This window comes from Macrobrachium nipponense, chromosome 40 (assembly GCF_015104395.2).
Source record: "Macrobrachium nipponense isolate FS-2020 chromosome 40, ASM1510439v2, whole genome shotgun sequence".
Classification (NCBI taxonomy): Eukaryota; Metazoa; Arthropoda; class Malacostraca; order Decapoda; family Palaemonidae; genus Macrobrachium; species Macrobrachium nipponense.
In genome coordinates this window covers 3,611,858-3,627,055 of record NC_061101.1, presented here as the reverse complement: position 1 = coordinate 3,627,055, position 15,198 = coordinate 3,611,858, and the positions used below count along the sequence as shown (strand labels likewise).

At 35.0% G+C, this 15,198-nt stretch overlaps 2 protein-coding genes across 5 annotated transcripts in view; one reads left to right on the top strand and one right to left on the bottom strand.

The window, feature by feature from the left end:
• LOC135212263 (uncharacterized) overlaps positions 1–15,198 on the bottom strand; it is a 73,095-nt gene that overhangs the window by 30,131 nt on the left and 27,766 nt on the right. The gene's annotated exons all lie outside the window — the stretch shown is intronic.
• Positions 10,633–12,597, top strand: LOC135211776 (integumentary mucin C.1-like). The gene is made up of 2 exons (XM_064244989.1): positions 10,633–10,771; positions 12,013–12,597. Exons 1-2 carry the CDS (start codon positions 10,673–10,675, stop codon positions 12,595–12,597), a joined length of 684 nt encoding a protein of 227 aa, XP_064101059.1. The 5' UTR covers positions 10,633–10,672.

Genomic DNA, 15,198 nt, shown 5'->3' with positions numbered 1-15,198 from the left:
CAAAACTCGGGAATTTGATTTGCCCCACCCTGTATATCACTGCGCTACACAACCCCACCCGCCAAACTTTGGAGTGCTAATTTAAGAAAAAAATAATCCTAAAAAAACATTTTTCATACCTTCCCCTTGTGGGGCCACATTTTATAAAACATTTGTAAATTTTTACCAATAGTTATCTATACATGTTTTTTTTATTAGTGTAAAAATTATAATTACATCTCATACAATATCAAAACAGATAAAAACTAAAATTGGTAACAAATCCTAAACATGTAACATATTTATGTAAATTTATTTGACATAGAGTATACAGTAACTTTTTTGGGATTTGTACATGATTTTTCTAATATTCTTTGAATTTAATGTTAATATATCTTTGCATTTTATGTTACAATTGAAATAGTAACCCTAAAATTCCTTGTGCAGGTCATATCCAATTGGAGAAAATAATGAGAAGATTAACTTTCAAAAAACTTTATTCTTGAAAAACAGATTTATAACTTTTTTAACACAAAATTTAACATAATTATTTATAAGCTCATTGAACTTTAATATTCTTTGATGGGTGTGTGCCACGTTTTTCTTTGTTCTGGTATTTTTTGTCCCTTTTTCTGCATTTATTTTGAAGAAACACCTGTAAAAATAACAAGATATATGAACATAATGGTAAAAATATTGTAAAACAACTGCTGACCACCACACATTACAAAGTTACAGTACATGGACATTTAAATATAAATTACTTCCCTGATATTCTTAAATTAAAAAAAAAAAACTCAAGTAACTTATTACAACAGCTTACCTCTGCATAAATTCCATTGTGACTGAAGCTACTGATGGGTAATAAATATCAAATATGAAAAATGCTGCGAAAACCATGGCCATCGCAGCACGAGTGAAGTCAAGTCTGAGTTGATGAATCTTCCATCAACTGCAACTATGAAGCGGATAGCCTGGAGCACCGATGTTCCTGGAAATTAAGCCTTGGTGAAATACTGTAACAATAGAATTTTGTAGTAGCATGTGTGGTGGGAATAGAAAGCATAGATTTTTGGCATTACGCTAATTAATGGGGGAACGAAAATTGACAACAAACACCTTAATTAAGTACTACCTACATTGCATTGAACGAGGTGCACTGACGGTACTATTCGCCTTCGAGCGGGGGTTGGTTAGAAGAGGGTAGAAAATAAAATTATGGAAAAGAAATTAACCGAATGTAGAATTTACGCCAAAGACCAAGCACTGGGATCTATACGGTCATTCTGCACTGAAAGAAAAACTGACAGTAAAAGGTTGAGCTTAACAGAAGAAAAAACCCCGGTTTGCACTATGAATGAAGTGTTAGGCGAGGGTGGGAAAGTAAGTAAGAAATTGGATATGCAGAAGGTAGAGTAACATGAAATAAAAAGGGTTAAAAGCTGGGGGCTGAAGGCAGGATGCAAAGAACTTTAAGTAATGCCTATGTGCATGGACAGACACTATCCACCGAAGGGGAACACAAAATTAATTAGAAAATTTCATTTAGTACCCGACGAGCATCACGCCTAAGGGGGCTAACAAGTGAGACCAATTAATTCACATTAGACATCCATGGATCGTTTTCCAACTTAAATCATACTGGAAAACGGACCAATAATTCAAACCAACCTATTAATAAATGTCCTCAGAAGTTTGCCTTCTTGAGAGAGAGAGAGAGAGAGAGAGGAGAGAAATTCCTAGCATGGCCAGACCTCTTGCACTACAAATCAATACCCAGATTCTTTGCACAGCGTTCAATGTAGAACTCACGGCAACACGAACTAATTTATTACCAGACTCAGATACCCTAACAAAGTCCAACCTATTTCTGATAATGGATGTCCTACAGAGTATGCATTTAGTATTACAGAAACCAAGTTTATGCAGACAAATGGCAGATTTTGTCGACCTGAAAGCAACTCCATGGATTATCATACATCAGTAAATGGAAGGAAAAACAAAACACATTAATTACAACTTAAAGTTGGATGTAGCATAGACATGTCTTTCACACAAATCTCGTACAAATGTCAGTATCTCCTAAAGGGATGGAATGTATTTCCTAGGCCAAGGATAACCACAGGGGACCGATGAGGTTCCTCAGCAGACAGAGCAACAAATAGAAAGGCTTGAAATGTGTAACGGGAAAACCTCCCAGTTGCAAGAAACAAGTGTTATGAATGGGTGAGGAAGAAGATGGGAGAGGGTAGGTGGGTTGGAAGACGGAAGAGAGAACAGAATGGAGGTAAGAGTAAAACCGATATTAGAGGCATTGCCAAGAAACCTTAAGTAATGCCTACAGTGTACTGAAGACTACCCCACCCACTTCCCATTATCAATCGAGCAAAGTAGTTTCCTAAAAAAATCACATGAAATGGACAAGTTTAGAAGTTAGATAAATATGATGTATATTATAAGAAATATGGTAGAAAACCTGAAAAGCACAAAGAGCAGTAAGAACGCTCCAACAGCAGCAATGCAAGCCTCCACAATGTGTAAAAAAAAAATTAGTCAACATTTACAAAGTCCAAATATTGAAAAAAAAATCTTACCCATGGATGAAGATTGAAAGGAAATAAAGGAACCAGCACTGGCTACACAATACGCACAGGCTTCTTATGAATCAATAGGTTTTGTTTTGGTGTGAAATAATGTAATTATTGCCTATCAATAAAACAAGACATTTTTATTGGAGAAAAAAAATAAAAAATTTTTGCAACATAAATCAATTTTCAGCCAAATAACCTTAATACTATTAAAATCTTAACTTCAGTTTCATGGAATACAGTGTTACAAATTCAATATCATGTAGGGCTCATCTAAAATGTCTTCAAGTGAGAGCTAAAACTTGTAGCAAATTGAATTAGGCACGAACAAGAACGAAATGTAGCAAGGCATGCAAGCATTAGCATATGGTGAGCAGAGATCGTGTGTAAGGTATTCCTTTCCCTACAGTACGCCCATTACCTTAGCCTAGCCTAACTCAAGTAATGCTGGTAAGTCTCAAACACCATAATCCACTGTAAAGGAACAGCTGGGTTCAGGTAGGGCTGTCCACAGCCCAAGCATGGGTACTCTTTGAATGACTGGTGTATTTAACCAGATCAATGAGTTACCATTCACCTATGAAAAGGATGGCCTTTGCAAGAGTGTGGATCTTGTTTATTGCAATACCTTTAAAATTTAACACCTGGATAAACTAAAGGTAAAACAAAAGTTCCAGCAAAATTTCTATCAAGGTAGTCCCAACTTTTAGATGGAACTGAAGTTGTTTCTTCATTTTTTGGATTTTGGTCCTGTGCATAATTCATCAGAGGCATGGGTCACATAATTGCGACAATTAAGAATAACATAAGTTCCAACTTGCCATTTCACTTTAGACAAATTCAGACTATGTAGTAGGTCTAACACACCGTCAAGAATCTTTTTAGAACAAAATGTTTTTGATAATGTGATCTTTCAAGTGTCAAAAGAATGTAAATAAAACAACATTTGCATTTTGAAAATATTTTATAAAGTTACAACTTTTATCTTTTTTCTTAGTGCCTCTGCATGGTTGCCCTTCACGTTTCCTATACTTTATCAAATTATTAAGATATCTCATTCGAAAATATACGGATATCTTTACATGCAAAGCTATAACATCGGCAGGAACTTCAATATTAGACTTTTTCCATTCTATTGCAGAGGCTTTTTCAAAAACAATGTTCTTTGCCCTCTAATGAGTGCTTTCCCGTCCAGCATTAAAGATCTCCCGCATTAACACTAACTGTGAAAAAAAAAAAAAAAATGACTAGAAGGTACTTGCAACTCCACCCTACATACACAGTCTATCCAAGTATCACTCCTTGGTACTTCTTAATTCTTATTTCCTAACTCAGGTGTTTCACACAAAATATTTTGACAATATATCCCCCATGTACATAAGAGCTCCTCCTCAATTAGTCCCTCGATATCTTTTTTTATTTCTGTGTTTGCTCTCAAAAGGTTTTCTTCCTCATCAAAAACATCTTTTCATAAATCAAAATCTAAATTTCTAAACATCTGCGTTGTTAGACATATTTCTAACGCTAAAACTCCCTTTCTTTTGTTACATACTCTCCTTATTTGGGAAATTCAAGGGATTTTCACCTGAGGTGATGTTACACTTTTCACTTATCACCTTCATTTCCTTCCCTAACAACAATTTTTTTATGCCTGAATTTAAAATTCACTGCATTTGGATGATCACGGTGACCATCCATGGCCTTATACACCCAAAGAAATGTTCAAGGCAATATGGATTTAACCTTTGTGTCAGTAGGTAGCCAATACTATGAGAGGCTTTTAACATAAAATAAAGCAATGGTGGATTTACATGAAAAAATTATTCCTTGAGCAATTTAATTTACTTGTTTGTTTTTCTACATCAATACCAAAAGCAGTGCTTTTACCAAACTCTCCATACATGCATGAAGAATTCGTGATGTCGAGCCAATCATTCGTTATTAAAAGAATAAAATCGGACGTTTCACTCCAGTTTTGACACTTCAACAGTCTTCTTTCGTCTTTCGCCTAAATATTTTTCTGAATTGGCACATGATGTAGACACCAGTTGCACTGCTAATTTAACGCGCTGTCTTTTGTTGAACCACCCGTTACATTGAAATGCATTTCATTGATCTTATATGCAAGCCCATAGTCTGTTTTGGTTTTACTAAATATTTCTCGTATGCCAGAAGCTGAAATACACTCTTCATTATTAAGGTATCAACCAGTCAATAAACTATTTCTTACTAATTTGATTAAATGGGGAACATCAGAGAACACGACGTTAATTCTATCAGCACTGCAACAGGCATGTACCCACTGGTCTTTGTATGGCTTTTCTTTTGGAAAACGATGGTATTTTATATTGGAGTTTTTCGTTTTTTCATGTGTATTAGAACGGCCAAATACTGCGCAGTTACTTGGCATTATCAGTGGTAGAATGAATTAATTAATAAAAAGATATAGGGGCAAACAGCAAGTACTAAAGTCTAGGTACCCTACGACTATGGGTAGCATATGGTTTTGGTTAACCGCGTGTGAGAGACCAGGGCGTGTGACGTCACAGTAATGGTGATTTATACCCAAAGCTGCGCGCTGGCTGACCTGTTGTATCTAGACCGTGTCCCAACCTTACCCTAGCAGTTCCCGAAGTCGCACGTGATTGGTGGAAACCAGAGCAAAGGAACCAATCAGACGTCAGCAATGCAGGCGTGCCAACATTTCTCTGTGAAAATAACAGAAGACGTCGAAAATGCCTTAATTGAAAAAAACCCATCGATAAATATATTAATGAAATGAAAAAATCCCTCTTAGATTTATAAATCTGGAAACACATAAGCGAGTAGGTTAACCTAAACAATAATTGCCTGGTAAGAAAATTCGTCTTACAAAAGGTAGCCTACCTTTGGTGAGGATAAGTGTTATGGTTCATATATCTGACGAAAAGTTATTTTGTAATGTCATTAAGCACACATTTTTTCATTGTCTCCGATAGCTAATGAAGAATATTATATATAAAGCTAACTACCTTTATCACATCATGAGGTTTAAAGTAAGTGTCTTTAAATATCTCTATCTTCAAGTCTCCACCTAGTCATGAAAGATGTCTATGGTTGGTGGCGCCCTAAGCGGCAGAAATCGGAACTACTGGGTCAACCGCCAAGTTTAATGGTGCAATAACAGTTATCTATATTTATCATTGTTTGAAACGCTCGACGGAGTGAAGTTAATACAATGAGATACGAGATCTTTATTTTAATGAAAACATTTCATAATGTGGGGTTTTTAAAAAGACACCGGTATGTCTGTGCATGATTTAGAAACGCTTTTATTTATACAATACATTTATCAGCCCATTTCTACCTTCTGTATTAATATATATTAGGCCTCTTGTTTATTAAGGTTCATTACCATTATACCATGTATTTCCAAAGATTATTTTATGACATTCCGCATAGAGATCCTTCGTCATAGGATAAAACGTCTCAATTACCAAATTTTTCAACACATGAGAGAGTTATCTATTATGGTCTTCTACACGAGTGTCAGGGTTCTTTTTACACCAATGCTTGATTTCTCAAGTTTATTTTTTCCCTTAAAGTGATGCCTGTTGAAATGAAGGCGTTCTCGGCAGTTATTAGAGAAATATAGGCCCTATATCTTTATTCCAACAACGAAGAGATCAGTCTTCTTACAATCTAAACATGGGAGGTTTCCTTTTTTTTTTTTTTTTTTTTGTTTTTTTTTTTTTTTTTTTTATCCAGCCTTGAACCACACTTCCTTTAAAAAAAAAAACTTATTAGGTTACCTTATCAAACACTTTTAACCATTCACCCTCCTCTACGAGCATAACATGTGGTCGATCATTTCTGAATATGAGGGGTAAAAGCAAAAGTGCATAGGTGCCTCTTATTATTCTATAAAATGGTTCTAGATTATACTACGAATATAACCACTTTAAGATGATAGGCCTACATCCTCACAATTCGTTTTAGAGCGATAGGGTTTAGACGCACCATCCTGTGGTTACTAAAGCAATTATTATTAATTATAAAAACCTTTTAAAACATAAATTGTTCTACCACCAAGACCAAAAGTCTTAACGGATGACCCAAGGCAATGATAAAATTTATCTTTTGCCAAGTAAACCGAAGTCACCAGGAATGAGTCCAACCGGAGAGGTTGTGGTCAAAGCATCACGTGTGATGAGCCTGAGGGCAACATGTCAATGAATTACATTTAAGCATCAAAACATCTTCAAGAGTTCGTGTCATTTCTACGATGAGTATCCGAATGTCTCAATATGAATAATTATATATTTTAGAAAATTGTTTACCTAGACGTAGTGTTCTGTTAGTTCTTCAAAAATGGTCACGTCACATTTATTACATATCATAACAGCAGGATTTTGATGTTTATTATTATCGTAAGGTGTTGTACAAAGTATAAATTCTTTACCAACATCTAGCAGAGAATACCTTTAGGAATTAGTACTAAAATCAATTTCGGTAGGAAAATAAATGCTTCTAGCGAGCGACTCGGTATACACATCAAGTAAATACTTGTAGCCTAATGTTCCTGGGATACAATCAACGATGTTATCAATATATCGAATTGATTCCCATGATCATATATTTGACGTAGCGTAAATTTGGAGCTAAACGTTAAATGGAATTCGCGAAGTTTTCGTCACTCAGAACAAACAGTTCATCATCTTCCATCAATTGATATATTAAAGGGTAATTCATCATACCTACAACGGTCGAAGCTATTATTAACGAAAGCTAAATTATACCATACGGTAGACGTGCTCATATTTTTTACTTAACGGCCGTAAAATATGACCCTCAATGAGACTGAATACGTTAGAGGTAATGAGGATATAAAAATATGTAGTTGTAAATTTTTCATACAAATTGAACCTTTCACCTGCTGGCGGATGAAAAATGGCCCCACCTTCGAGACAGTTCTTCATTTCTCGGTTTAAATGAGACATCCAAGAACCGTTTGGGTAAGTGCACGTCATATCTCCCGGCGTCGGACTTGGAGAGGTAAGAGTTTTTTTTTTTTTTTTTAGTTGTCTTTGGTAGTTCACGTAGGGGCTTATACCTCTCGAAAGTGGCTTCTTTTCACACCGAAATTAGAGCAGGGAGCCTCACATAGGTCTAGTAAACGCGTTATTTCTCCCGGTTTTGGACTCGGAGAGGTAAGTTTTTATTTATTTATTTTTTAGCTTTCTTCGATGGTTCACGTAGAGGCTTCTTCGATTGTTCACGTAGGGGCTTATATACCTCTTGAAAGTGGCTTCTTTTACGCTAACATTAGGTCTAGCAGGGACTCCTCACATAGTAAGCTCGTCATTTCTCCCGGTTTTGGACTCGGAGAGGCAAGAGGCTTTTGTAGTTGTCGTTGGTGGTTCACTTAAGGGCTTGTGCCTCTCGAAAGTCGTTTTTTCTTTTTACACGGAAATTACCTACACCAGGGAGTCCACATAGGTGTAGTTCACTGTCTTAAGTAAATAGCTTTGAGGGGGGCGATATTCTTCAAGTAAGTTCTCTTTTGTTTGGGAAAAAATTAAGAGCATTCTTCAATATCTGGATTCATTTCATATTTCAGTGTTCTAAAAGAGTTCACAGATGAGGAGAAAATTTGGTTGGTTGGTATAATTTCAAGCTTGCCACGTGGTAAACCTAAGTCCTCTTGGCTGTAGATCTTGTGAAAATAATATATATTGCTTGATTTTCTCTTGGGGAGCGCACATGTAAGGGTATCTGTCCTGGATCAACATGAATATTTCGTTTTTTGATTAAGCCTTTTACGTCCAAAATATTTAGTCTTAGATTTTCTTTTTTATTCATATTGTATGACGTTTTAATAAGTACAGTGGGGGTCAAATCTCATGCGATATGATGCTTTTTGTATCGTCCATATCCTCAGACTCAACGTGATGATGCCAAGTAGTGCTATTTTTTTTCTTTTTTTTGTTTTTTTCATTTGTAATGTCATTCATGTCAAAAGTTTGTGAATTCACAGCTAGTCTTATTTTCCTTATGGTTAAATTAGATATGATCCCTTTTATGCATTGGTATAATTCTTAATTTGTGTGATTTGAATTGATTTTTTTTAATCTTTACGTTGCTCAGTTCAAGTGTGGTGTGATAAGGTTAGCGGTGCCAGCATGAAAGCACACTAAACATGCTCCTCGGACTGGTCAACATAACCATGTCTGCAGCATTATGACAGTAGACCTAATAACTCAACAGTCATAACAACAATTTCAATGTAGGAATAATGAATTAAAACAGTTTTATTTGAATGTTGAAGATTTCGCCTTCGTTTAAGCTGCTGTATGTTGGAAAATGTTTTATAGGCCTACAAAATAATCTAAGCCATCTGGATGTAATTTTACTCATGAATTTATTTGTAGAGATCACCTGTTCTTTGAGGAATATGAATTACAACCAGTTTTCTTTGAATGTTGAAGTTTCAGGCTGTGTTTAAGCTGCCTGTATGTTGCAAAATGATTTATAGACCTAGAAAAATAATCGAAGCTTTCTGAGATGTAATCTTTACCAATGTTTTTTATTTGTAGAGATTACCTGTTCTTTGAAGAATAAAAGATGGTGATGATGATATTGGTTATATGGAGAAGATGGCTATAAATCGAAATATCATAAGTATTAATATCAAGGCATATGGAACACTGGTTTTTCAACTGGTTTACAATATTATTTTCTTAAAGTCCTTCTGCTCGCTTTTGATGCATAATTTATTCTTTCATAAGGTAACTTGAAGTGCAAGAATGTGTAGATAACCTCATTTGCATTCTGGCCAGAAATTGTTAATATAGAGATGTGAATGTTAAGCGTAAAGTAAAGAAATCTAACACCTAAGCCTAGGAATAATATCTTGGCTTTGACAAATAAGCGAATATTTGCTAGTATGCTATCAGTTTTGAAATATTAAGAAAGATAACAAATAATTATGTATGAAAATCCAAAAAATTCCTTAAACACATAAAGTAAATGTTTTCAAGATAATCTAATGGTCGCTACTCATTGTAGACCTACTTATATACCAGGTGGTTGTTGTTTGCACAACACTGATGCGTCACACATGCTCCCCTCACACGTTGATATCGGTGGGCGCATTCTACTTTTGTACATACATATTTACGTTTTCTCAGCGTTGAGGGTAAAAACAATCAAATAGGACTATTTCAAATTTTATGTTTGCTTTGGAAGCATTATTAATGTTACAATTTTTTTTTTTATCTATTTATTTAACATTTGAACTGAGGTTTGATGGCAACTTCGTTTTGGTCAAATGCTCAGCAATGAGTGAACGAAAGATTTGAAAATGGTTCGTAAGGGTTTTTCTGAAATTTGACTACACGTGACATTTTCTTACAATTTTCAAATATATGACAGATTTCACTCTTATGAAACATATTACGGCCGGTTAGCGTATGCGATACTCGCGTTTTCGCATTGGAATAAAGGATAAATATGGGAGGGCATGCTAGTTGCCAGTATAATTAGTTGTTTGGTGTCCTTATTTTTCTGAGTGTTTATAATCGTTTTTGAGATTCCGATTGCCACCCTCTGTCTGTCTGTCTCTCGTAAAATAACTGAACAGCGGAAGTTACGTAAAAATATAAAGCCAAACAAGGAATAATTCTGCACAAAACAAAAATATAGGCACATAATTTTCCCATACTATGAAGGTGCCTGGAATTTCCTTTATATAATATATACTTCACCCTCAACAGAAGTGGAAACACTGGGAATCTTCGGAGCTGATAATAATTCCAGTAATCCTTAAGTGTTAGTGCCATTTGATAATAGCAACAAGACACTCATTCCAGATGACATAGGTTTTACCACGAAACTCACAGAGACCTATATAAGCTACACTGTCAACTATAGTTTTTATTGAATTTTGCGCTCCTTATCATAGATTCAAACGCTTTCGCTGACATTGATAGAATTTTATTGCAATTTCTCGGGATATATTTATTATTATGAGCCTATATTCGAGCGGGAAATGAACCAGAACCATTCCACATTCCGTTGCAGGATTCGAACGACGAAAGGTGGTACTAGAGGTTCATAATTAAAAGATGGGGGCGTTGGCGCTACTGTTCGGAGTCGCAGCGTTTTTCGCAACAGGAGGGACAGCCAACTTTCAGCAGGAATTAGCAATATGGAGCCAAGATTTGGTGAGTTCATAGATTTATAATATGTATATATATATATATATATATATATATATTATATATATATATATATATATACATATATATATATATATATACACACACATATAAAGCTTTATTAAACGCATTTAACGTAAATGTAAACATTAGAGGTTGATTTTACTGGTGGTACTTTGGCTTGTTATCTACGCGTCACTTACTCCGAGGCAAGGTCTAGACCTATATACTTTGGTTAAGACGTATATACTTTGGTCTAGACCTATATACTTTGGTTAAGACGTATATGCTTTGGTCTAGACCTATATACTTTGGTTAAGACGTTGTATACTTTGGTCTAGACGTATATACTTTGGTCTAGACGTATATACTTTAGTCTAGAGTATATACTTTGGTCTAGACCTATATACTTTAGTTTTAAACCTATATACTTTGGTTTAGACGTATATACTTTGGTATAGACGTATATACTTTGGTTTAGACCTATATACATTGGTCTAGACCTATATACTTTGGTTTAGACGTATATACTTTGGTCTAGACCTATACTTTGGTTTAGACGTATATACTTTGGTCTAGACCTATATACTTGGTCTAGACCTATATACATTGGTCTAGACCTATATACTTTGGTTTAGACCTATATACTTTGGTCTAGACCTATATACTTTGGTTTAGACCTATATACTTTGGTTTAGACGTATATACTTTGGTCTAGACCTATATACTTTGGTCTAGACATATATATTTGGTCTAGACCTATATACTTTAGTTTAGACCTATATACTTTGGTTTAGACGTATATACTTTGGTCTAGACCTATATACTTTGGTCTAGACCTATATACTTTGGTTTAGACCTATATACTTTGGTCTAGACCTCTATACTTAGGTTTAGATACCTTGCTCCGCGGTTCTAGTATAAATGACCCCAAGGATTAATAGAGCACTACTCTATTAATCCTGTAAACACTGTATGATAAATGTAAAGTTGGCGACCACACGAATATATCGTTTATTGAATATACAAAATACAAAAGGCGTATATAATTGAATCGTGACAAAGGTGTGAGTTACGGAGCTCAATAGCTACACAATGAGGAATTATATCCTCAATGAGGAATTATCTCCTAAGTTCATGAGGTAGTTAATATAATTCTTCGACCGTAATGTATAAAAATGGGTGTTTATATTTTGACTCCCGAGAAGGGTAGAATTTGCTCTATTTACTCCGATAATTCGTTACAGAAACCAGGTTACGTCATAGAGACGTCCATTGTTGATGGCCGGAAATGCCACTGCAAAGTTCCCGGTTCTACTGTGTCGTCTACGTCACCAACTACGACCATCATAACGACGACAGTTACGACGAGCACCATCCTGCTGAACTCGACTACCACTCCGGAAGAGACGACCACAACCACCCCATTCTACGACCTCAACGTCAAGTACCGTCATTTCGTCGACTTCTACCACACCGGTGCCTACGACAGCAACGTCTACTTCCACTACAGCAAAGCCTGCCACAACAACGACATCACGGCCACTACAACAAAGCCTGATACAACAACAGCATCAACTTCCACTACAACCAAGCCTGATACAACAACAACTTCCACAACGTCCACTACAACAGAGCCTGCTACAACAACAACATCAACTTCCACTACAACAAAGCCCGATACAACAACAGCAACATCAACGTCCACTACACAGAGCCTGCTACAACACGACGTCAACGTCCACTACAACAAAGCCTGCTACAACAACAACGACGTCAACTTCTTCCACAACAACTACCCCAAAGAAAACAACACAGGCCTCCGGAGGTGAGTTAAAAGTCACTTTTACATAACTTCTCTTTTTTTATTATTTCTCGTGTATTATTATATAATAATACTGTCCACATTTATGTTCTTCTTTTTAAAATATTATATAGGAAAGACACTAGGGTGATTTGAATCAATCTTCTAACTTTGAATGGAAATAATAATAATAATAATAATAATAATAATAATAATAATAATAATAATAATAATATAATAATAATAATAATAATAATAATAATAATAATAAGCTAATAAGGAAGTGTTTAAACAAAATGCCGTGTTAGGTAAAATACCAAATAGATGATCGGTGCTTGAATTTCTCTCTCTCTCTCTCTCTCTCTCTCTCTCTCTCTCTCTCGTCTCTCTACTCTCTCTCTCGCTCTCAAAAGATTCCCGCAGTAGAGGAAGAAAAACCAACGATAAAAAAAAAAATAGACTCATTAAATTGACATCTTTAGACAAAATTTCGTTTCTATATCTCCTTGTGAGTACATGTGCAGATGCATCGGTCTATACTTACATTCTTTGGTAGACAGTAAAATTTAGATCATATTTTCAAGAAATGTCTAATATGGCTGCCATTGAGTACAAGCAAGTTAAGGTTCTGTAGAGCCATGTTATAACCTAGATTTGAATGGCAGAGATTACTAGATAATTCGTATGGTAATTCGGAGTGAACTCTCAATCAGCCATAGTCTGCTCTAAATTTCGAATACGGATTTTAAACTTAAACTAACGGGTTGTTGATTGGAACCTAACCACATCTGTAAGTGAGGATTGGGTTGCTGCATGTAGAACCATGTAGTACTATGTCAGGCTGACATAATGGAGCTAGTATGGCACATATGCTGCCTGTAAAAGAGGCAGAACTTAAACTTACAAACTGAAATGTGATAAGACGATGGACATATTTCTTCAAGTAGTACGACGATCCTAAAAGTGTGATGCATTAAGGGCGTATTATGCTCTATCTTAAAAAAACTTATTATGATTATTCTTATCTCCTAGTTTTAAAATAATACTCCCAAGTTCACCGAGAGCTTCAATATTCAATAAAAAGGAGGTTTTTACAAATAATTTTCGACATAATCTTTCGTCATATTGTTTGGGGACCGTTCATATTCCCAAATATTTTTCGTTAATCACGATCTCTTTTCACATTATTATAGGCTTACATAACGAAATTATCATTCCTTTAATTATGAAAAAAGATGCGATTCTGAAATCTTCTTAGGCCTATATAACAAACTGATTTGAAGTTACATAATTTACGAACTAATGAAAGCTGTTGAAGGGTACATATGACCAATTATACTGTAATGTTTCACGTTAAGGCCACACCTGCGCAGTGATTAACATGATTAATAGAACAGTGGAGATTTGCATTTGATTAAACATGACTAATGTTTTTACTGGTAGGTGATCAATCATAGAGAATTCCATGTCGTTTTTTTTTTTTTTTTTTTATGTGGAAGGAGTCCATTTAGATGACGATGATGCTGGTGTGTGCGACTTGTTTGACACTTTTTCTCGATATCAGTCTATTTGCAGATTTTTTTTTTCTTTTTACGTACGTTATCAGTCTATTTTGCCAAGTTGTTTTTGTTACGCCTTATTAGCCTGTTTATATTAAAACGTTGAAACATGTTTGAAAAACACATATGCATTAAGTTTCCCGAATTTCACGCCACCAGAGATGCTTTTCACAAACTAGGAAGTAGCCCAGCTGTGGATCCAAAATATTGGCTTGTGACAGGAAGTTACTTAGTCCTCAAATTGTTTTAAGACCATTTCCATTAACAAATATAAGTTCATCCAAATCTGTTTAAGCCCATTCCATAACCTATTTAAGGTTTCCTCAAATCTTTGTTATTCAAATTAAACCTAAAAGAGTTCCTCCAAATTTCTTGAAATTTAAGATATCCTTAAATATTAGTTCCTCAAATCTGTTTTAAGACCACCATAACATAAGACTAAAATATTGTAAACGACCAAATCCATTAACTAAATTTAAAAGTCCTCAAATAAAATGTTTAAGACCATTCCATAACCTAAATTTAGTTCAAATATCTGTTTAAGGTACCATTCATAAAATGATAGTCCTCAAATCGGTATTCATTAACTATAGTCCCTCAAATCTGATTAAGACTATCCTTAACTATAGCCCTCAATCCTGTTTAAGACCATCCATTAACTATAGCCTCAAATCTTGTTTAAGAACCATCCATTAACTATATCCCCAAATCCTTTTTAAGACCATCATTAACTATAGTTCCTCAAATCTGTTTTAAGAACCATCCATTAACCATAAGTCCTCAAATCTGTATTCATTAACTATTAGTCCTCAAATCTTATAAGACTATCCTAACTATAGTCCTCAAATCTGTTTAAGAATATCCAATAAACTATAGTCCTCAAATCTGTTTAAGACTATCCATTAACTATAGTACTCAAATTTGTTTAAGACTATCCATTAACTAGTCCTATAATCTGTTTAAGCACTATCCATTACCTATTGTTCTAAAATCTGTTTAAGACCATCCATTAACCATAGTCCTCAATCTGTTTAAGACCATCCATTAACTACGTTTCAAATCTGTTCAAG

Excerpts from the sequence above, each read along its gene's own strand:
- LOC135211776 (XM_064244989.1), top strand. The coding sequence starts at position 10,673 with ATGGGGGCGTTGGCGCTACTGTTCGGAGTCGCAGCGTTTTTCGCAACA. Across the intron at positions 10,772-12,012 it reads CAATATGGAGCCAAGATTTG|AAACCAGGTTACGTCATAGA; the intron begins GTGAGTTCATAG and ends AATTCGTTACAG.